This window comes from Otolemur garnettii, unplaced genomic scaffold (assembly GCF_000181295.1).
Source record: "Otolemur garnettii isolate 467f Iridium unplaced genomic scaffold, OtoGar3 scaffold00005, whole genome shotgun sequence".
Lineage (NCBI taxonomy): Eukaryota > Metazoa > Chordata > Mammalia > Primates > Galagidae > Otolemur > Otolemur garnettii.
In genome coordinates, this window is record NW_003852400.1 from 18,644,133 (window position 1) to 18,666,385 (window position 22,253).

Consider the following 22,253-nt stretch of genomic DNA (forward strand, 5'->3'; position numbering starts at 1 on the left):
TTAAATTTTATATGTTCTCTTCAGTTCCCTCTAGCAGTAACAATTCTCCAATAAATTATAATGAGCTACAGGTGAAATGGATTAAAAACTAAAGGGATAGTGAGTTATTCCAAAGTTCATTACTACCCATAAGTGTGGTTGTACTAAGAATGTGTGTGTGTTGTGTTTCAGACGTGGAATAATGTTATGAAAAGTGACACTGGCCAATAGGAGAGAGAAAGTATCGAGGTGGCCACCCTTGCTGCCTTGGTCACACTAGCAATTATTGTCGTTGTCATATACCTGGAGACATGGGGTACCCACATGGGGTACCACAGAAGAGTAGAAATGACTTTTCTTCTAAAAATTGTGAATTTCTAGGTATATTCTCTTTCCATTGAGAGTACTAAACATTCATTTACATAGAGGAGGTTGTGGTGTCTGGAATCAGAATTGGGTATGGGCTTTTTAAGCAGTCAAGGATCATTCAGGGAAAGGAGGGCTCTATGTTTTTATGCTGCCAGTTTTCATATACTAGCAACTAGTTCTTAACATATCCCATCATTTAAAATCATGTTTCCACTTAATTTTTCTGTTTTGTGAATCAGGTTTTTGATTTCAAAATACAAATATAACTGAATTTTGGTAAACACAAAGTAAGTGTACCTATTTAAGAATCAAGAAGTTTGGAATTACTTTCTACAATCTTTCCATATTCTTATGCTTATGAAATAGTTTTTTTAGTCTTATTAAAAACAGAAAATCAATTCTTATCAAAAATGGAAAATTAAATGAAACAGAAGCTAAGGATGTGGGGGCTATATTTAATATAACTTCAAAACGAGGATTTCCGATGGTTATCTCCATGGAATAGCATCCTTATTTTTAGCCTAGATGCAAAAAAATAGGGCTATGCTATTTTCAATGTCTCATTTCCGCAGTATTCCTGAAGAACATCAAAATTAGCTGACAAACACTGTGATACCATGTTTAACATCATAGGAGAATGGAAACAAATACATACTGTCAAGAAAGGGCTTTATTGGATTACTGATTGTTGAGAAAAGTACACTCTGAAATGCAAGCAGAATTACTTCGAGGAACTTGATATCCCATGAATAGGAGGTTTGATCATTTGAAGTGTCAACAAATAGAAAACCTCACTTCATACATAATAAATTAGACAAAATAAAGAGAAACGTAAGCACATACTAAATGGGACGTCTACTTAGCAATTGACCCATAATTGTTTCTGCCCTAGAAACTGGGCAGGATTTCAAGTCCGTGGAGTTGTCTGAGTTTCAGATAACTTTCTTACCAGTGGCTTTAGGTGGAAGGGTGTTGCTTCTTTCCCTTGACTTGGGGTCAGATTTAAAAAAGGGCCAGGGATGGAGAGGGGAGAATATGGAAAAGATGAACGTCATGGTCCGTTCGTTTACCATGGCTGGCCTCTTTGTCCTGGTCCTCTTTTGAGGTCCTGTTCTCCAGTTCCTTTTGGGGAATTATTCTCAATTATATACATAATTTATCTTTCTAGTTTTCTCTCACGTCTTTCCTTGTAAGCCTCATGACCGTGTGCAGCACATGAGTAATATTAGTCATTATACTGGTCAAACAAGTTTGTTGACTCATCCCAGAAAAAGTGCTGCAGATCTTGTTGCTGAACGTCACTATGGTCACCTTTGAGGTCCTCCCCCTGGGAATCCACACCAACATCAGCATCTAGTCCACACTTTAAGTTCTTGGTTCTGCATGGAATTGAAATTAACTGAGATTCACCTATGCGAAAGTGCTTATGAGTAAAAAGTCTTTCTGATTTTCTGTGGTCTTTCCATGGCCTATCTTTTTACAAAGAGATATGTTTTTCTTGCCTTCTGAATTGATTCGGTCAGAGAAAAATTGCATCAATGTGGTGAAATCCAAATTTTAAACCTTGAAAACTCTTTTACAGAAAGCATTTCTTTCACCTCCAGGGGGTTATGCTTTCAGATACTGTCCTCAAATTCCTTCCCTTACAAATATTCCTGCACCTACGTAAATAGCCAAGTAAATGCTACCTGTTGGATAATCAACAGAGAGGAAAGAGGATCCTAATTTTGGAAGGGATATTTACTGATGTAAGAGTTGAGCCTTCAGAGCCCATTTCTGCTCTCCCTCCATCTTCTGCTTTGTCTGTAAGGCTAGCCGCATTTGACAGCTTCCTTTAAACCCACACACTTCATGGAAGGTTGATGTGTTATTCCCAGGCATTCAGGTGTAAGCTTGAAGTCAAAATAAGGGTTTCTAATGGCATCATCCCTGAGCACGGCAGTAGATGAGAGGGGGAATGTGAAAAGATGAGGTGAGGCATAGTACAGTGAGGGGAAGAGGAGCCGTTAGCATAGGACCACGGTAGAGGGTGGAGGAGAACACTCTTTCTGAGACAATGACCAGGAATCTAGTCTGCAGGTGCTCTTTTTGACTAGAAAAAGAAATAGCCAGAGATCAATCCAGGTAGCACTGAGATTATCAGTGTGTCATCATGGGAGAGTGATCTGTTGGTCATGTGTCATAGGGGCTTTCTGTTCAGGATTTTTATATCTAGAATGACTTTGAAAAATAGAATGACACAGAAGTGCATTCTGGCATCAAATTTACTTCTGTATTTTCATACCAATGTAAATCATTAGTGACTATCAAAACATAATCTAGTGACTAGAAATAAGGACAGAAGTTATAAAGAAAGAAGAGGTGCATTGTAATGACATGTGTACGGTAGGCACAGCTAATGCAGTCCCAGGCGTAAAAAGAGAAGGAAAAGAAACAGTTTCTAATGGAGGTAGAAATTTGTCAAACAAGGATTTAGGGTACAAAGTCTGACCTCTTAGTTCCTTCCTCCATACAATATTCTCCAGGTTTTTGCCCCTAACCACTCAGTGCAATCTGAGGTGAATGGAGTACTTGGTAGACACAGTTTGAATGGCTATGTGGAGAGAGTGGTGGAGTGGGCATGAGAATGTCTGGGCATTCAGACAGGAGGAACACAGACGTAAGGAGGAAATGCTGCTTCTAGAAGGTCGAGCTTTCTGACTATATTTATCATTCTCATGTTTAGTTGTAATACTTTCAAATATTCCTCCCCATTTATGCCCCTATGCACACCACAGAAAGTCATCATCTTTGTCAGTGTCAGAATCATCCCCTTCAATAGTATCTGCCACGTGCTGGGGAATGTCTGGAACCGTTAAGGATATTTACATTAGTTTTTGAAGTAACTACATGAAGTAGGTATACTAAGATTATCCTCATCACACAAATGAAGATAATACTGATGGACAGAGGTTATGTTTCCTGTTCAAGGATACACAGGTGGTGACAGCCGTGTGGGTGTGACGTGTGCAGTACACATATCACATTTTCATAGCCCACATTTAGAGCAATATGGATTTAAAAACTTCAAAGGTTTGGAAAAATTTTTATTACATTTCCGAATATTTCCATTTCTGAAGGTGATCTCTTTCTTGTAATTTGCGATGCTATTGTAATTGGACGTGCATTCAGGAGGTCATCATGTGTATCTTAAAAGATCAGGAATTTTTCCCTTTATTTGTAGTATTTTTCTTTCCTCATGGTTTTTGTTGTTTCATTTTAAACAAAAAGCTTCGATACATTTTTCTGGGGTAAGATTAAAATAATTATAAGCATACACAATTCACAGAACATTTGCTGTATTAGAGCAGAAACTTTGCCTTTATATATGCAAAATAATCATTTAATAAAAATGTCATATGCAATATCATAAAAGTTCTTTTGTACTGATCACCATTCCCCTCCTTAATTTTTTAAGCTTAGAAGATCACATTAGTAGATATTCTTGCATTGAACTACTTCTTCATTTCTAAGAGTAACTTACTTTGGTCTTGACATGTTATTTTTTAATACATTATTGAATTCTGGTATCTACTATCGTAATTCTTAGTATTTTTACATTCATAAAGCAATTGGTTTGCTTCCCTCTGTCCTTTGCCTGGTTTGTCATTGTAGTCTTAAAGGAGGAGTCAGAAGCACCCTATTTTTTTCTGAGCTCTGGGGTAATTTGTCTATGTTACTTGAAGGTTTGGAAAATTTTCCATTAAGACTATCTGAATTTAGTACCTTTTTAGGTATAGTTTCTCAATTCCTATCTGTTATAGAATCAAATTTAGTAATTGATGTTTTAGAACTCAGTAGTTTATGCTTTAGTAATTGGTGATCAAATTTAGTAAATGAGTTTTATTTAGATAGCAAATGTATTGGTTTAAACACGATTTAGTATTCTAGTTTACAATGCTCTAAGTTAATATATTTTTAAATCGCCTCATCTTTAATTATTTTGTTTTCCTAAAGTTTTTTTTTTAAAGGCAGAGTTTCACTCTGTCACTCTGGGTAGAGTGCTGTGACATCATAGCTCACAGCAACCTCAAAATCTTGGGTGTGAACAATCCTCTTGCCTCAGCCTCCCAAGTAGTTGGGACTACAGGTGTCTGCCACAACACCTGGCTAGTTTTTCTATTTTTAGTAGAGACGGGGATCTCTGTCTTACTCAGGCTGGTCTTGAACTCCTGAGCTCAAGAAATTCACCTGCCTTGGCCTCCCAGAGTGTTAGGATTACAGGTGTGAGCCACCACACGGCCTGTGTTTAAAACTGTTTCCATCTGTATTTATTTAGTTTCCTTTTCTCTGTGTCTGACATTTTGTCTGGACCACAGAGACAATAATTTTCAAGTATAACATAGTTTTCTGCCCTCATGGAGTTTGATTGAGAAGCTGATCACCTGCGCATGGTGCAAGATCAAGACAATTTTGTCTCAGAACCTGTTTAAGAGCATTTCTGATGTCCTGTTTTCTTCCCCTTTAACCTTCAACTGGCTGACTTCCTTCATCCTCTACTCATGTCTTTCCTAGAAGTAATTTATCCCAAAGGCCTTTCTCAAATCTCTAGACCAGGCGTCCTCAAACTACGGCCCATGGGCCACATGCAGTTCGCCTAGGACATTTATCCGCCCCGCTGGGTGTTTTTGCCGCCGCTGTCTGTCCTGCTAAGCAGCTGACTCATCCGGGGCCCCCTGTTTAAAAAGTTTGAGGACCCCTGCTAGACCACGTTAGGTTCTCCTTCCTACGTCCTTGAACATTGGTCAGTGCTACTCTCAAAATAATACACAGTTGTAATTGCTTGCATATCTGATTTTTCCTCCTACATGAGCATCTGTTTCATTTACTTAAGTGTTGTTAATGTGTAGTGTCTGGAACATAATAAGGGCTCAAGAAGTACATGATGAAGGAAGGAAGGCTAATTTCTTTTTTTTTTTTTCATATAAGTAAATACTTTATATGGGCCACATTTGAGGACTACAATTCATGAGTATAGATTCAAATTGCCCAGAAAATACGCTCCAATTACAGCACTTACAAATGAGTTTTTAAAAGGAAAAGAGGCAGTTCCTACGTTCTTTTTTTTTTTTTATTAAATGATAGCTGTGTATATTAATGCAATCATGGGGTACAGTGTGGTGTTTTCATATACAATTTGAAATATTTTCATCAAACTGGTTAACATAGCCTTTATGTCATTTTCTTATTGTGTTAAGATGTTTGTATTCTACTTTTAGAAAGATTCACTTGTACCCTTGTAAGATAAACCATAGAAGTGATCCCTCTAATCACCCTCCCTCCACCCCTTCCCCCTCTCCTTCCCTTCCTCCTCCCCATATTCTTAGGCTATAATTAGGTTATAGCTTTCATAATACGGCTGTGTACATTGGATACTTTTCCTTCCATTCTTGTGATACTCTACTCTGTGTTTTGAGCAGTTATTACCTGGCAGGCCATAAAAATGGAATCTGAACTATTGTCACAAGAACTATAGCAAAGCCCTTGCATATATATGCAAGATAACTATTTTAAATTGCCCATGAACTTTATGGACTTTATGTATTATAAAACATGTAATTCCTGTATTATGAAAGTTGTAATTCCTCAATCATTCAAGTTGATGGGACCCAAATGCTCATGTTCAGTAGCTTTCACAGAATTACTGTTTTCGTGTTATAAGTGTTATAGTACACTCCAATGAAAGAAGAAAAATGTGAATGGTAACTGTACATATTTTTTTGAAAATTCTATATAGTTTATAATACAAATAGAAAAAGCATTTATAAAAAATATACAATTGTGGGCAAATTGAGCTTGGCATATTTCAAAGAATAAGAGCAGTATGATATTTTCTAGGAATATTCTTTTTAACTTGTATCTGGTTGTATTTGTCATATTGAAAGTATTTTCATTAACTTGTAAACTACAAGTTAATAAATATATGCAGGAGTTCTGAAAACCTAAAAATTACTTGTTTTATGAATATAGGTATGAAAAATAAGTCTGATGATTACTTTTGCTACCATAATCTATTTATATGGTATTTTCATCTCATATGAAATAAATAACCATAACTTGCATTTACACTTGGAAAATACAAGATAATTGAAATTGTAATTGGATTGGTTAATTGTCTGTGTCTTTTTTAGTGAAAGTATAAGGATGTATATTCAATGAAGAGGAGATTAGACACTTAACAAATTAATACACCAATATGTTTAAAACAAAACTGAGTCTTGAGGTATAAGTAATGAGTCCTTTGTGGTTAAAAATGGGGAGGGGAAAGCATACAACTGCATACACGGAAAAATCCACCTACTTGTCTTGTTTTTGCTTTGCTTAGAAGGTAATGGTGACTTTGAAGTAGAAAAATATTGATTTATCGTGTTATAGCCAGAGGGATATTAATACATTTTCCCTTTATTCTTCCAGCACACTGATTTATGTCAGTACATGGACAAGCACCCCGGGGGGCTGCATCCAGATAATGTGAAGGTAGGAAAAGCTCTTTTTAAGGCAAAGGTTAGCGTTCTTGATGTACATTTTTTGAGCGGACGCCTAATGTATCTACTAGAGCATTTAAAACTTTTTGTGTAAAGAGAAGTAATATTGAAGTGAACCATGGTTGTTAAAAATCATGTTTTAATATAAAAATATTTTCCTATTTTATTCTTCATGAAGAAACGTTTGCTAAGAGAATCTCTGGAATCCTATTGAAACACTGTTCTCGGTAGGGAGGGGTCTCAGCGTTAGTTTGGATCCCATCTTGAAGCTGGTTTCCGTATAAAGCTTCATTGTGATCTGTGCTAAAGCCATGCTCTGGCTGTTTACAGCACATATTTTCTCATTTGTACGTATAAGCAGATTCTGCTTTCCACTGGTCCTTTTCATTTCTTTTACTAGAAATTTGCTACGTGTAATCAAAACGAAGTTTTTCTAAGATTTGACCTAGTAATCATCTTGACACATTGCTCCAAATTTCAAGCTTAGAACAGGAAACTCCATCTTGGCATAGACTAGGAAGTTAGAGGAGACCAAAGTTACTTTAGATGTAGCTTAATGACGTGCTTAGATTTTATAAATCAGATGACTACATTCCATGACCTGGAGAACTAATAGAATATTATGGTTTTATTTGAAATAATATTTTTCATCTCCATTTCTTCCCATTTGTTATCTGTATCACTTTTTACAACATGACATGTTTTTTTTTTTTTCCTGTACTTTTCCCATTATTTGTAGAGGTACATATGCACACATAGTATTTTGTGTGTTTATTAATTTTTCTTTATTAAAATAATATATTATTACATTTTTTCACTTAAAATAGATTATGGATGGGCTTTAAAATAAATGCATGGCTATATAGCTTAGTCTTTCTAATAACTGCATATTACTCTATAGTAAAAAGAAACCATAATTTTCTAATTTGGCATCTTTATGGGTATATATAGTTATCCTTATAGGGTACAGGTGGAGTTTTGGTAAAGGCATACATGTGAAATAATGAAATCAGGGTAATTAGAGTATCTATCACCTTGGGAATTTATTATTGCTTTGTGTTGAGAGCATTCAATAGCCTCCTTCCAACTACTTGCAGCTGTATCACATAATATTGTTAACTAGAGTCATCCCACAGTGGTATAGAACACCAGCCCTTATTCTTCTTATTTAAGTGTTGTTTCAAGAAATCTATACCTCTCTCCTCTTCCCTCTATACTTTCCAGCCTCTAGTATCCTCTCTTCTGTTTTTTACTTTTATAAGAACAACATTTTTTGGCTTCTATATGTAAGTGAGAACGTAGAAGTGCTTAGTTATCTGTTGCTGGCTTATTTCACTTAATGGAATGTCTTCTAGTTCCAAGCATAGTGCTACACATGACAGTATTTCATTGTCTTTCATGGTTTTTCTCTGTGGTGTATGTACATCACATTTTCTTCATCTATTTTCTGTTGTTGGACCCCTATGCTCTTTCCGTATCTTGGCTATTGTGAGTAGTGCTGCAATGAACATGAAGGTGCAGATGTCTCTTAGCTATATTGATTTCTTTAACTTTGGACAAATTCACAGTAGTGGGATTGGTGCATCATACAGTAATTCTATTTTTAATATTTTGAGAAACCTCCATACTGTTCTCCATAGGGGCTGTACTAGTTACATTCCCACCAACGGCCTGTGAGAGTCACCTTTTCTCTTCATCCTCCCCCTACAATTGTTATTATTTTTTTTAATTGCCATTCTAAGTGGGGTAAGATGTATCTCACTGTGGGCAGCGCCTGTGGCTCACTGAGTAGGGTACTGGCCCCATATACTGAGAGTGGTGGGTTCAAACGCAGCCCTGGCCAAACGGCAACAAAAAAATAGCGGGGTGTTGTGGCAGGCGCCTGTAGTCCCAGCTGCTCAGGAAGGCAAGAGAATCACCTAAGCCCAAGAGCTGGAGGTTGCTCTGAGCTGTGATACCACGGCACTCTACCAAGGGCAACAAAGTAAGATTTTGTCTCTTTAAAAAAAAAAAAAAAAAAGATGTATCTCATTGGGGTTTTGATTTGCATTTCCTTGATGTTTAGTGTAGCATTTTTCATGTATTTGTAGGCTATTTGTATGTCTTCTTCTGAGAAATGTATATTTAGATCCTATATCCATCTTTTAATCATATTTTGGTTTTTGCTTTTGAAAAACCAACAAAAAATGGATCAAAGATCTGTGTATAAGACCCAAAGCAAAAAAGCTACTCAAAGAAAACATAGAGGGAAGGTATCAGGACATTGGTCTGGGAAAAAAATTTATAAATATGACCTCAAAAGTACAGACAATAAAAGCAAAAATATACACATGGGATTATATGAAACTAAAAAGCTTCTGCTCAGCAAAGGAAACAATCTATGGAGTGAAAAGAAAACCTATAGAATGGGAGAAAATATTTGCAAGCTCTTCATTCAACAGGGATTAATTCTCAGAATATATAAGGAACTGAAGCACAATTTTAAAATACTCCTTTGTCATGCATGTTTGTGTTGCTTCCAGAATGTTGCTATCACGAATGACGCTGGAGTAAATGTCAGTATAAAACCTTTACACTCTGATTTCTCTTGGCTATCTAGTTAATAAATTTTCTTTATTTGGCAGATGTACCACTTCTGTATTAATGAATTTGCCTGGAATTTTTGACAATTACAGGAAGATTGTTTTCCTCTAATCTCACAAGTCTTAACTGTTAGTCATTTTAATTTTTGTCATTATGATGAATAAAAATACAATGTCATTTACATTGGCAGTTGTTTGACTGCTGGTGGCATTGAGCTTGGGGTACATAATGATTATGAGCATTTCCCGAGCATTTGCATTTCAGCTTTTGTAGGTTGCCTCTTCTTATGTAATTTACATTTTTCTATTGGGTTTTTTTTATTTTTCATTATAAGCCATAGATTTTTGTTCATGCCTGTGGCATGAACAATGAGAGTTTTATAGGGGTCAGTTACATTACACAATCTAAAAGTGTAGGAGCTTGTAGGAACTCTGACAAAACATTATTTTTTAAAATAAATAATGGACTCCTTGTGGTACTTAATAGTCTTTTTTGATTTTTCCTGTATCTCCTTTTTATTGTGCTTTTGTTTTACTGATAGGTTTCCTTTCTTTAAATTTTCTTGACTATTTTTCTTAAAAATTTGTATACATTTACATAGATTTTTAGAAGTTAGATTAGGGAGGAAATTCTAACAAATGGAAAATATTTGTTTATTAATCTTGATCATGTTAAAGTATAATTCTAAATATTAAAATTGTACCATGAGCATAATTTTATATTATTTTTTACATTAAAAAATCTACATAATTATATATATATATTTTACATTAAAAATCTCAAATTTGGGGCTAGGCATGATGGTTCATGCCTGTGATCCCAGCAATTTGGGAGACCAACATGGGAGGATTGCCTGAGGCCAGGAGATCAAGACCAGACTGAGCTATATAGCAAGACCCCATGTCTACAAGAAATAGAAAAATTATTTGGGCATGGTGTCATGTGCCTGTAGTCCCCATTACTTGAGGAAGGCTGAGATCAAGACGATCACTTTGAGGTTGCAGTGAGCTTTGATGACATCATTGCATTACTCTTCCATGCAATAGAGCAAGACCCTATCTTTCAAAAAACAAACAAGAAAATCCTCAAATTCTCTATTTATACTTTCACTTGTTCTCACTTTAGGATTTATTAGGTTCAAAATAAATAGTATAATCCATCTTATTTTGTGTTTCCCACTCTATCCCTTGGAATCTGTAGAGAGTGCAGCTAGGGAGGTGCCAGGGAACCCAGAAGTCCAGCAGCACAGTGGATGTCATCAAATCCTCTGAGTACTAGATTCAAGTCTAGTGATGGGATTGAGATGAAAGAACTGACTCAGCCTTTTTAAAAGGTCATGATGGCACTGTCTTTATATTATCCCTGCTTGGTTTTCTTCCCTTCTTGCATGTGCCCTTAGTTATGGGCAAGTGTTAGTGGAAAATTTGGTTGGTGACACAAAAAAGGCTCAATCCCACAAAGTATTGCTGTGTTCTCTGTCCCTAGGTCAGTGACATTGGTGATTTTTGTTCCATTTTTACTGTACAGTTTGCATTTTCCATTACATTTTATTTTATTTTATTTTATTTTTATTTATTTATTTATTTTGCAGTTTTTGGCTGGAGCTGGGTCTGGGTCTGAACCCACCACTTCCGGCAAATGGGGCTGGCACCTTACTCCTTTGAGCCACAGGTGCTGCCCTATTACATTTTATTTTTTCTTATTTTCTCATGGTCTTGGGGATATGGGTTTCTAGATTGTTGTTTTTCAGTAACTAGACTGTACTTCTTACAAATGTATTTCAGTGTCTCTTATCCAAGCTTCATCTACTTTCTTTCATCTCATGGCTAGTCATCATACCTCAAATGCACAGTGTTTGCTACCTGTTCTAAATCCAGGTTACACTGTGGCAATAAAGAAGGTATAATACTGCCAGAGTTGATGCCTCCTACAATATGATGAGAAATTTAATCTTGAATGAAATGTGTAGTCAGCATAGAAATAATGGCCCAGGAGTTGTATGTGACACCTATAGTGAGCCTAAGTATTAGTTATATACAGCAGAGATTACTCCCATTTGAAAGTTGTTTATCACAAATATAATCTAGTATGGGGGTAGAGGGAGGCTGGAGGATGATCAGCAGGAGGAAGGGCGTGAGGTGGGTTCTCACCTAATGTGCACATTATGAGGGTGTATAACATGCCCCCTGGGTGAGGCACTTTACAAATGGAGCTTTACCTCAGAAGTGAGAACAATGTAATCTAAAAATTTGTACCCTCATATTAATTTGAAATAAAAAATAAATTTTAAAAATTTAAAAAGTAAAAAAAATAGTTTATAACATGGTCGCAGATTGATGCCCTACTACGTTTTTCTTTCTAAAAGAATGTGATATGATTTACTTCATATTTTTTAATAACTGAAAATCAACAAAATATATTGATATGTGGGTATTGACATATTGATATTTTCCCCATAGCTAGCAAAATCTTTGATTTCTTGAAAATTTTCCAAATGTCCTGAATAGTCTCACAGTCTCAGTTTTTGGCAATAATCATCTAAGAGGTTTTCAAGTGTTATTCCACAATAGAGTCACCTGTGAAGCTTAAATATAACCCCATAGATACATAGGCATTTTTTTCTCACCTCCTAGAATTAAGTTTAAAATTCAGCTTAGTAATGGAAGTTTTAGCCAGAGAAATCAAGCAAGAGAAAGAAATAAAGGGCATCCAAATTAGAAAAGAGAAGTCAGATTGTCTTTCCTTATAGAACACATGATCTTATTTGTGAAAAAACCTAAATAGTCCACCAAAAATACTCTTAGAACTAATAAATGAATTCAGCAAAGTTGCAGGATATGAAATCAACACACAAAAATCAGTAGTATTTTATATGTCAATAACAAACTACATGAAAAAGAAATCAAAGTAATCTCATTTGCAATAACTATCAAAAAATAAAATAAACTGTTCAAGAATAAATTTAACCAAGACCATGAAAGGCCTATGTGCAGTAATTACAAAAAACTGATGAAAAAAAAATTGAAGAGGACACAACAAATGGAAAGACAGTTCAAGCCATGAACTGGAAGAATTAATATTGTTGAAAAGACCCATAGTAATCTACAGATTCAATGCAATTTTTATCAAAATACCATGACATTCTTCAGAGAAATAGGAAGACGATCCTGAAATTCATATGGAACCACTGAAGAACCAAGATAGCCAAAATAGTACTAAGCAAAAGGAATAAAACTCGAGCCATCACACAGATTATAAAATGTACTACAAAGGTATAGCAACTGAAATGGTGTGATATTGGTATATAAACATGTATGGACCAATGGCATAGAGTACTCATAAATAAATCCGCATGTTTGGGGTCAACTGGTTTTTGACCAAGGCACCAAGAACTTATGTTGATGAAGGACACACTCTTCAATAAATAGTGCTGGGAAAACTGGGAATTTACATGCAGAAGGACAGAACACAACCCCTAGCTCTCAGCGTATGAAAAAGTCAATGCAAAATGGATTGAAGATTTAAACATGAGACCTGAAACTAGAAAACTACTAAAAGCAAACATAGAGACAAAGCTTCAGGACATTGGACTAAGCAAAGATTTTTGTGTCTAAGACTTCAAAAGCACAGGGAACAAAACCAAAAATAGACAAATGGAACTATATTAAAGTAAAAAGCTTCTGCACAGTGAAAGAAATGCTACAGAGAGTGAAGTTCAAACTCCACAGAACAAATTGCCTTATTAAAAGACTTTGTTCTGTAAAATTTGGGTTTAGTCAAAAAGGCCACACTCAAAGATCCAGAAGGCCACATATCCCTAAGGCCCTAGATTCCCTCCCTACCCATGGATGAGTGGGAGAAAATATTTTTTAATTATCCAACCAACAAGGGACTATTAATAATATCCAGAATATATAAGCAACTCAAACAACTCAATAGAAAAAAAAAAAAAAATCCTGTCAAAAAGTGGGGAAAGGATCTAAATAGACATTTCTCAAAAGAAGATATACAGATAGTTAACAGGTGTATTTTAAAAATGATCAACATCACTAATTAGCAGGAAAACGAAAATCAAAACTACAGTGAGATGTGTCTTACCCCCAGTTAGAATGGTTGTTATCATAAAGACAAAAAATTACAAATTCTGGGGAGCATGTGGAAAAAGGGAAGTTATATGCACTGTTAGTATGATTGGAATTTAGCACAACCTCTATGGAAATCAGTATGGAGGTTTCTCAAAAGAATAAAAATAGAACTACCTGGTGGCGCCTGTGGCTCAGTGAGTAGAGCGCTGGCCCCATATACTGGAGGTAGCAGGTTCAAACCCGGCCCTGGCTAAAAACTGAAAAAAAACCCAAAAACCCAAAAAACCCAACAAACAAACAAACAAAAAATAGAGCTACTGTTCCATTTAGCAACCCCACTACTGATGTCTACTCAAAGGAAAAGACATCATTATTTTAAAAATACCTACACTTGCATGTTTATTGAAGCACTATTCACAATAGCCAAGATATGGAATCAGCTTAAGGGTCCATCAATGGATGAATGGATAAAGAAAATGTATATGTATACAATGGAATACTATACAGCCATAAAACATAATGCAATTCTGTTATTTGTAGCAACATGGCTGGAATTGGAGGTCATTATGTTAAGTGAAATAAGCCAGACACAGAAAAGAAACACAAATATTGTGTGTTCTCTTTCAAATGCTGGAACTGCAAAAGTTGATTTCCTGGAGGTAGAGAGTGGAATGATAGTTAACTAGCAGCTGGGAAGGGCTGGGGAAGAAGAAAGGTCAGTGAGTGAGTACAAACATAGTTATATAAGAGGAATAATTTCTGCTGTTTGATAGCAGAATAGGGCAAGTACAGTTGAAAACAATATACTGTATATTTTAAAACAACTAAAAGAGAAGAAATGGGCCCAACACAAGAATTGGCAAATGTTCAAGGTACTGGATATCCTGAATAACCTTATTCAATCATTACACATTGTATGATTGTATCAAAATACCACATAGTCCCCGTAAATATATAGGAATATCATGTATCAATAAGACATTTTACTAAGAAAAGGTCTCTTTTAAGTAGGAAATGTGGGCATCTGTTCAGACTCTGATGTGGGAGCCCAGGCTCCTCCTGTAACCCATAGTGTCCCCTTGCTTTTCCTGTGGCCCTGCAGAGCAAACTCCCCAGCTGAAGAACCATGTACACTTGTTAGCAACTGGCCTCTTGCCTTTCCACAGCCCTGCAGGCTGCTGGCCTCATCTGTTCCTCACTCGTGTAGTAGAGGCAGGGGCATGGCCCAGAATAAGATGGGGACTGGACAGGTTGGAGAGGGGCAGAGGAGAAAGTGAAAGACAGGGCCAGGACTGGGGTACTTCAGAAAACAGGTATCATCCCTTCGGAGTAGAAGATTGGAAGGATGTTCCGTGAAGGATCTCATCAGTCCAAGAGAACAGACCTCAAGAATCCAAGGGACTTCCCAGGGAAGACTCTAGTCAACAAGTAAGTGACTTGGATGAAGCCAAGTTGCTTGCATTGATTGGATAAAGTAAAACAGAGAAAGAAACTTTTAAAATATATGTATCATTAATAGTCTCTGAGAGGTAAAAGAAAGTGCACTTATAAAACAAGAATGCTATATTTTTTTTTTAAGAAGTTAGTGGGAACAAAGGGATTCTTAGAAATTAAAACTATAACAAATTAAAAACGACAATAAAATAATTGAAGACAGAGTTGAAGAAATTTGCCAGAAAATGGAGCAAAAGATGAAAATAGAGCCAAGATAAAAAATGGGAAAGCATAAAAAAATGAGAAGTCTAGTCCCTGGGATCCGATATCTGAATACTTGGTGGGAAAAAAGAGAGGAGAGAATCATTAAACTCAACTTTTTTTCACATGTAAATTATGTGAATTTTTACATTATTAGGCCTAGAACATTTAATCAAACAGACTGACAATAATTGTCATTATTCAGAATTTCAGAACACTTGTTAGAAGAAAATTTTCACAAAAAGGAAACAGAATTTACTAAACAAGATCAAGAATTATAATGGCATTAGACTTTTCAGCAGCAGCGCTGGAAGGGAAATGGCAGTTGGACAACTGAAAATTCAGACGTGAAAGTATTTCCAGTGAGAATTCTATACAAACTATCAGTGAAGTGTGAGGGAAAAAGAATTATTTTCAGGTGTGTGAGGAAGTGAACCTTCTGCGCATCTTAAGTCCTTTTCTCAGGGATAACTTGGGAATGTACTCCACTAAAACTCAGGTACAGTATACCAAAAAAGAGAAGAGAAAGAACAAGTTAACAGAGTGTGTGTACCTGGGAGGAAAGCGGAAGGAAACCCCCGGGCAGCCACTGAGAGAATCCCACGATGACACTTTTGCATTAGTCTGGGAAAGTAACCCCCTAGCCCAGACGGGACAGAGACGTCTCCAGGAGAGATTTCCTAAAGACGATAAAGTTTGTTGAATACAATGCCTAATATGTTTGAGTAGATTTATAAGATGGGATCGGAGTTAAGTTGTTGAATTAGTTATATACACAAATGAAACTAAAACAAAGGAAAAACCAACCATCATTTTGCTGACGCCAGGAAAAACAATTTTTTGTGCAGATGAGGAAATGCACACTAAACTACGTGGCTCATCTGTAAAAAGCATTTTACATGATCATCATCATATAAACATAGAATTTTGATATAATTAAAAATAAAACATACAGAAAACACGTCTTTAAGTGATTCTGCTATTGCTAAGCCTGTTGCAGAAGCAGTATCCTGGAGCAGTGGTTGAAGTAAACATCAGGGGTCATTGAGATGACCCAACGGGGAAAAGGGCTTTTTAACTCTGTGTCCAATGTTCTTTTCTCGGTAGCACATGATTAATACATTAAATTACTGTATTTAGCTTGATTAGTTGTGGCTTTATGAGCACTCATTCACATAGGTTTATCATTATTTTCATATTGAAGAGGATAGTGGTACTTTCTCTGTGGGCATGGAAAGTTAAAAAATAGATGCAGCTTGTTAATGCTTTTTTTTTTTTTTTTTTTTTTTTGGCATCTGACTTGCAGTGCAGGAAAGCAGACAACACTTATTACCGTGTTGGTTTCCATGGGAGGCCACTCACCTAATTACATATGATTTTTCCTCACTGTCTAACTCCTCCAGGGTCACTTTGGGGATCTGCACTGCAGATGAGATTATTCTCAAAGGAATCTGACTATAACATAAGGACAGATGTCCCCTGGTATTTCTATTTGATGCATTGACATTTTTTTTTCATGTGGTGATATTTATTGTCACTTAAATTTATGAATACAAATGAAGAACATAGAATAATATTTACTAAGTTAACAGCTGTTCATAATGCTGTGCTAGATATTAATTTTAAAAAAACAGTCAATCTTTCCATCATTTTAGATTGTTGAAAAAGAAAAAGATTAAAAAATTTTATATGAAACAATTGAGCTAATTTAAGAAACTGTAGTTCTTTATACGTTTAACAGTCGTATCCCAAAACGGAGGTGTCAGGGACTGACCCCACCGATGTGACAACAGAACATACAAAAACAAAACATCAGTGGGGTGAGTCCTTGACGGCCCCCTTTGGGGTCTGACTGTTAAGTGTACAAAGAACTATGGTTTTGTGACCTCCACCCCTTTGGGACTTAATTGTTAACGGGATATGAAAACTAGGCAAGGTAGGTAAGCTGTTATCTTTTAAAAAGCATGTCCTTTTAATATCTCTGAAGCTGTGTGTTGGCTGGATACATCACAGATAATCAAATGTCCACAGTATATAAATATTCAGTTTTTATTAGCAGTGAACAAAAGGAAAGCATAGTAATCAAATTCTTTTCCTTTAAAATTTAGCAATTTTAACTTTTAGTTTCCTCACTGCAGTATGACAATACAATATATGGAAACATTTTAAACATTCATCATGTATGTTAAAATGTACGTATTTTTCTTTGTGTTTCATTATTATGTTTGTGTATTATGTATTTTGTATTATCTTATTATTGTTAAAATATGAATATCATGTGCTTATTAATTAAGGAGATTGTTCCTTGATTTGGTACAGATAGAATTTCAGGCTTTACAATGGCAATGTAGCAGGGAAGGATGAAAGGGAAAACAAACAAAACAACTGGACCAACTCATAGCTCTTGATCTTAGTAATACGTGGAATATTCTAATCTAAGGTAATTTTGTACTAATTCCCTGTAAAACATCTGTGAAACTTTTTTCTTGATGTATGTTTCCTATAAGAAATGGAATAGACTCATGAAAAAAGGCAACGTTAACTGAATTTCTAGAATCATGTTGCAACTTTAATTGCCTACAGAATGTGTATATTATCAATGGCATTCTGAAATAAATACTCACTATTAACTAATGGTTTGTTTCTAAGCATAATATAAATTTTTGACAAATGGGTGACTTTAGCAATTAATTAGAGGGCAATTTAAAACCAGAATCAAAAGCCTGAGGACATTGGCCTTGTTATAAATATTTATGATGATTAAAGGCATAGCAACCAAATTCTAGATGATGATAATTGTTATGTAGAAACTAGTTAGAATTTTTTGGAAATATACTTAATACCTGCCCCTTTCCCCACACTTTTGCAGAACATTTACTATGAATTATTGTGAGCTTGGGCTATCATAGTTGAGTTGAATACTGAATTTATACAGATTTTATAATTCTCAGTGGTTTACAGACCACTGAATTTTTTTAAACTGACAATAACACTCTAAATTTTATTCTTTAATCGAGTTTTCATGGGTTCTTTAAACATTGATAAGCATGAGAAACTGAAAATTAAGTTTCATGAAAAAAAAGATTAATTGATGCTGTCTTCAGCTGATATCCAGAAATGTGAATGTTTGAGTCTTATTATCATGATGAGATTGAATCTTCCTGTGTTTTTATGTAATGTATTTCCATTTCCATTTTATCATAATGACTTTTCTAGAAGGTTCCTTGCAGGAACACATTTGCCATTTTTTTGAATAACTGAAATTGACCAAAGTAATTTTGAGCTCCCTGCCTTATTCTGTGAAGTATCTGAAATCCTGTAGGTGTAGAGCTAATTTTTATTTTTCATTTCAGTAGATACACTAATTTAAAAGATATGAGGTTTATTATGGTTGAAAAGTTGCTATTTTTCTTTCATAGTCCAGAGAGCAAGCAGGTGTATAGCAGACAGAATAATGTTATGCCAAATTAAGATTGTCTTATACAGATGGCACTGAGAATTGATTTCTAAATGAGACTTTCTAATGTTCAGATAGAAAATAAAATGACACCTGATTTTCTCCACCTTCTTCATTAGAACTCTCATTTAGCTCATAATAATTTCCTTCTACGTATTAGTTTGAATATTATAGAGCCTTTCCTGATTCTGTATTTTAGGAAATATGGTTATTTCATGAGACCATTAAACAATGTTTTTAAAAACTCAACACCTAGTCTTAGTGCATGTCCAGGTTTTCATCCTACTTTTGTCATAGCAAAATAATCTTTTATATTTAGAAAGGAGAGGATTAACAATTAACATAAAAGAAGATTAAGTTCCACATGTCAGTTCATGTTGTGTTGGATTTGAGTGGTGGGTTTTCTGATTAAGATGTGGGGCCAGCACTTAGTTGTTTAGAATGCTTCTTTTGCATACTCGGCATCTTCTGCTGATCTACTTGTAACAATTTGGATCCAACAAAGGAAGCAAGGCCAGCTAATTAAATAGTACACGCTTTCCTTGAGATGCTTTGAAACACAGATTGAAAAGAAATCACCCTAAAGAATGATGAAATGCAGACAGCAGTTGGAAATATTACATGTTGCTTTAATTGTGAGGTGGAACTAACCCACATGGGGAATCCCCATCAGGAAAAAAGGAAACACTCTTCTGGGCTTCAAGCCCCCTTTCTCCAGTTCAAGGTGGATCTTGCATGCGACTCCTTTGTTACATGTTTTCCCAGGCGAACATGAGGCCCCAGAAGGGAAATCAGCTTAAGTAATAGAGTATACACACACCACCAGGGATTTTTCTGATTGTCTTGGATACAGCCGCTTTCCTGTGACTAGCTAGTATTTTTTCATTGATGTCTGGATTTCCATTATTTGACACCTCTCTAAGAGGAAAGAGGTTTTTGGTCATATATATCCACATTCACAAGTTTTTCTATTTGAACTTATGTTTTCTCTTTCATATAGATTGTTTTGATGAATTCTTCCCAAGACCTATGGACTCAAGATTTATCACCTTTGTGAATTTTTAAATCTCTGTCTCGGTCTCTGTGTCTTAGGCAATTCATTTTTATTTTATGTCTGAGATGTTATTTTAGGCAGTAGAACAATTTAAAACTCTGAATATTTGTTCATTTTCATTTTGTGTAAAAAGAGTGCGCCTGTAATTTGGAGAGAGTAGCATACATTCCCAAATGAAGTTGAGTAGAAGGAAGGAACTGTTGACTTTCCGATTTCCTATTTGTATCCCATGCTATTGCTGTGTAGTTCTGAAAAGGACTTATTGGACAAGTCACTGATTAATATAGTATAATTGTGACAGACAGACACTTTTTTTTAATGATTTCAAGGTTTTACAGGGTACAAATATTTGTGGTTACGTGGATAGCTTTTATAAAGCTTGGGTCATGGTTACAAGTGCCTATCACACAGGTAGTGTTTGTTGTATGTGTTAGGTAGGTTTTCACGTATCCCCTTCTCTCCCTTCCCTATTTGTTGATTCTGTTAAGCTTTACTTCCCTTTGAGCACACTGGCCAATGTCAAAACAAAGGAGGTATGCTCATTGGTAAGTTCCAATTTAATAGTGAGTATAATAGTATTTGTTTTTCTATTCATTAGATACTTCACTTAGGATCATAGTCTCTAATTCCATCCAAATTGTTGCAGAATGCATGAGGGCAGTCTTCTTCATGAGTGAGTAGTAGATGTATTAGTATATATGTACCACGTTTTTAATATATAGTATATTAGTATATCTCTATCATATTTTGTTAAACCACTCATGAAGTGATGGGCATTTGAGTTGATCTCATATCTTTGCAGTTGTGAATTGTGCTGTGTTAAACATTCAAGTACAGATGTCTTTTTGATGAAATGACTTCTTTTCTTTTGAGTAAATACCCAGTAGTGGGATTGCTGAGTCAAATGGTAGGTCAACTTTTAGTTCTTTGAGGAATCTTTATCATTATATAATGACCACATTTGTCTTTATTATTGTTGATTTAAGGTCAATTTTATCTGATAGAAGAATGGCTATACCTAGTTTCTTTTGATTTCCATTTACATGGAATTTTTTTCCATCCCTTGACCTTGGGTCTGTAAGAGTTCTTGTGGGTTAGATGGGTTTTCTAACACATCTAGTTGTAGACTTGGCTACTATCCATTCAGCCAGCGAGACTCTTAAGGGGGGAATTAAAACTATTTATATAATTGATAGAATGCACATGTGGGATGCTGTTCTACATACATCCTCTTGGCTAGTGCTTTATTGCTTTGTTTTACCTCTTGGGCTCGGAGCTTTGACTTTTGGGTGGTTATACAATATTGGAGGGTGACTGTTTTGCTTCATATATAATGCAGTTCTGAGTATTCCCTGCAATGCAGATCTGGTCATGACAAATTTCCTCAGTGTTTGCTTGTCTGGAAAAGTCTTTATTTTTACTTCATTTATGAAACTTAGTTTGTTCGTTCTTTCTTTCTTTCTTTCTTTCTTTCTTTCTTTTTTTTTGGAGACAGAGTCTCAAGCTATCACCCTAGGTAGAGTGCTAAGGTGTCACAGCTAATAGCAACCTCAGACTCTTGGGCTTAAGCCATTCTCTTGCCTCAGCCTCCCAAGTAGTTGGGACAAGTGCCCACCACAATGCCCGGCTATTTTGTTGTTGTTGTAGTTGTCATTGTTGTTTGGCAGGCCTGGGCTGGGTTTGAACCAGACAGCTCCAGTGTATGTGGCCGGTGCCCTAGCCACTGAGTTACAGGTGCTGAGCCCTATTTGACTCATTTAGGTCTCGTAGCTCTAGAGCCTGTGGATTCAAATATTCCGCTCACCATGAACACATCCACACCTGAAATGACATCCTGTTAGGTGTCCACCATTGTACTGAGACAGAAAGAGAGGGTGGAATGGAAGGCCTGCTTACTTAATATGTTCAAGGATCACAGAAATTGCAAACAGTTATTTCCTCTGAGAACTTGTCCATGAGCCTGAAATTTTTAGTTTTTGAGTTTTTTCTCTCCGGAAATTTATCATCTTGAGGAAAAGCATATTCATGTTCAAAGTTCTTAGAGAATGTAAATTAAATTGTTACATTATCTAGAAATGATGAAGCATATCATGTTTCTCAGGGCTTTGACAAAGTGCAACAAAAAAGCAGAGCATAGAATTGAAGAACCCCAAATCAGGTAGAAAAGAGAGGAGACAAAGTCCCCCTTGCTGTTCACATTTTCTAAGAGCTGGACCAATATGAAGCATATTGCAAAAAAGCAAACACATGGCCTGATGCCCTGCCATGACTACTTGGGTCTTACTCCATCCTAGTAGCACATTTAGTACTGTTGTATATATCCAAAGTGACACATATATTATACTGTAATTTTGCTTTTTTTTGTTTTTAATTTCAGTTTAATAGGAGGGTACAAATGATTAGGTTACAATGTTTGCATTTGTTAGATAAAGTTCCTGTTGTAATTGTGTTCCATATCCATCAGGTGTCCATGTACCCTTAGATTGTGCCCATTAGGTTGGAGCACA

General features: G+C 35.7%; 1 protein-coding gene across 1 annotated transcript in view; it reads left to right on the plus strand.

Moving 5' to 3' along the window:
* Positions 1–22,253, plus strand: part of CDK14 (cyclin dependent kinase 14) — a 615,387-nt gene that overhangs the window by 307,582 nt on the left and 285,552 nt on the right. The window contains exon 7 of the mRNA XM_012811338.2: positions 6,802–6,864. Within this exon, the coding sequence (XP_012666792.1) occupies positions 6,802–6,864 (63 nt within the window). The remainder of the gene's footprint in view (positions 1–6,801; positions 6,865–22,253) is intronic.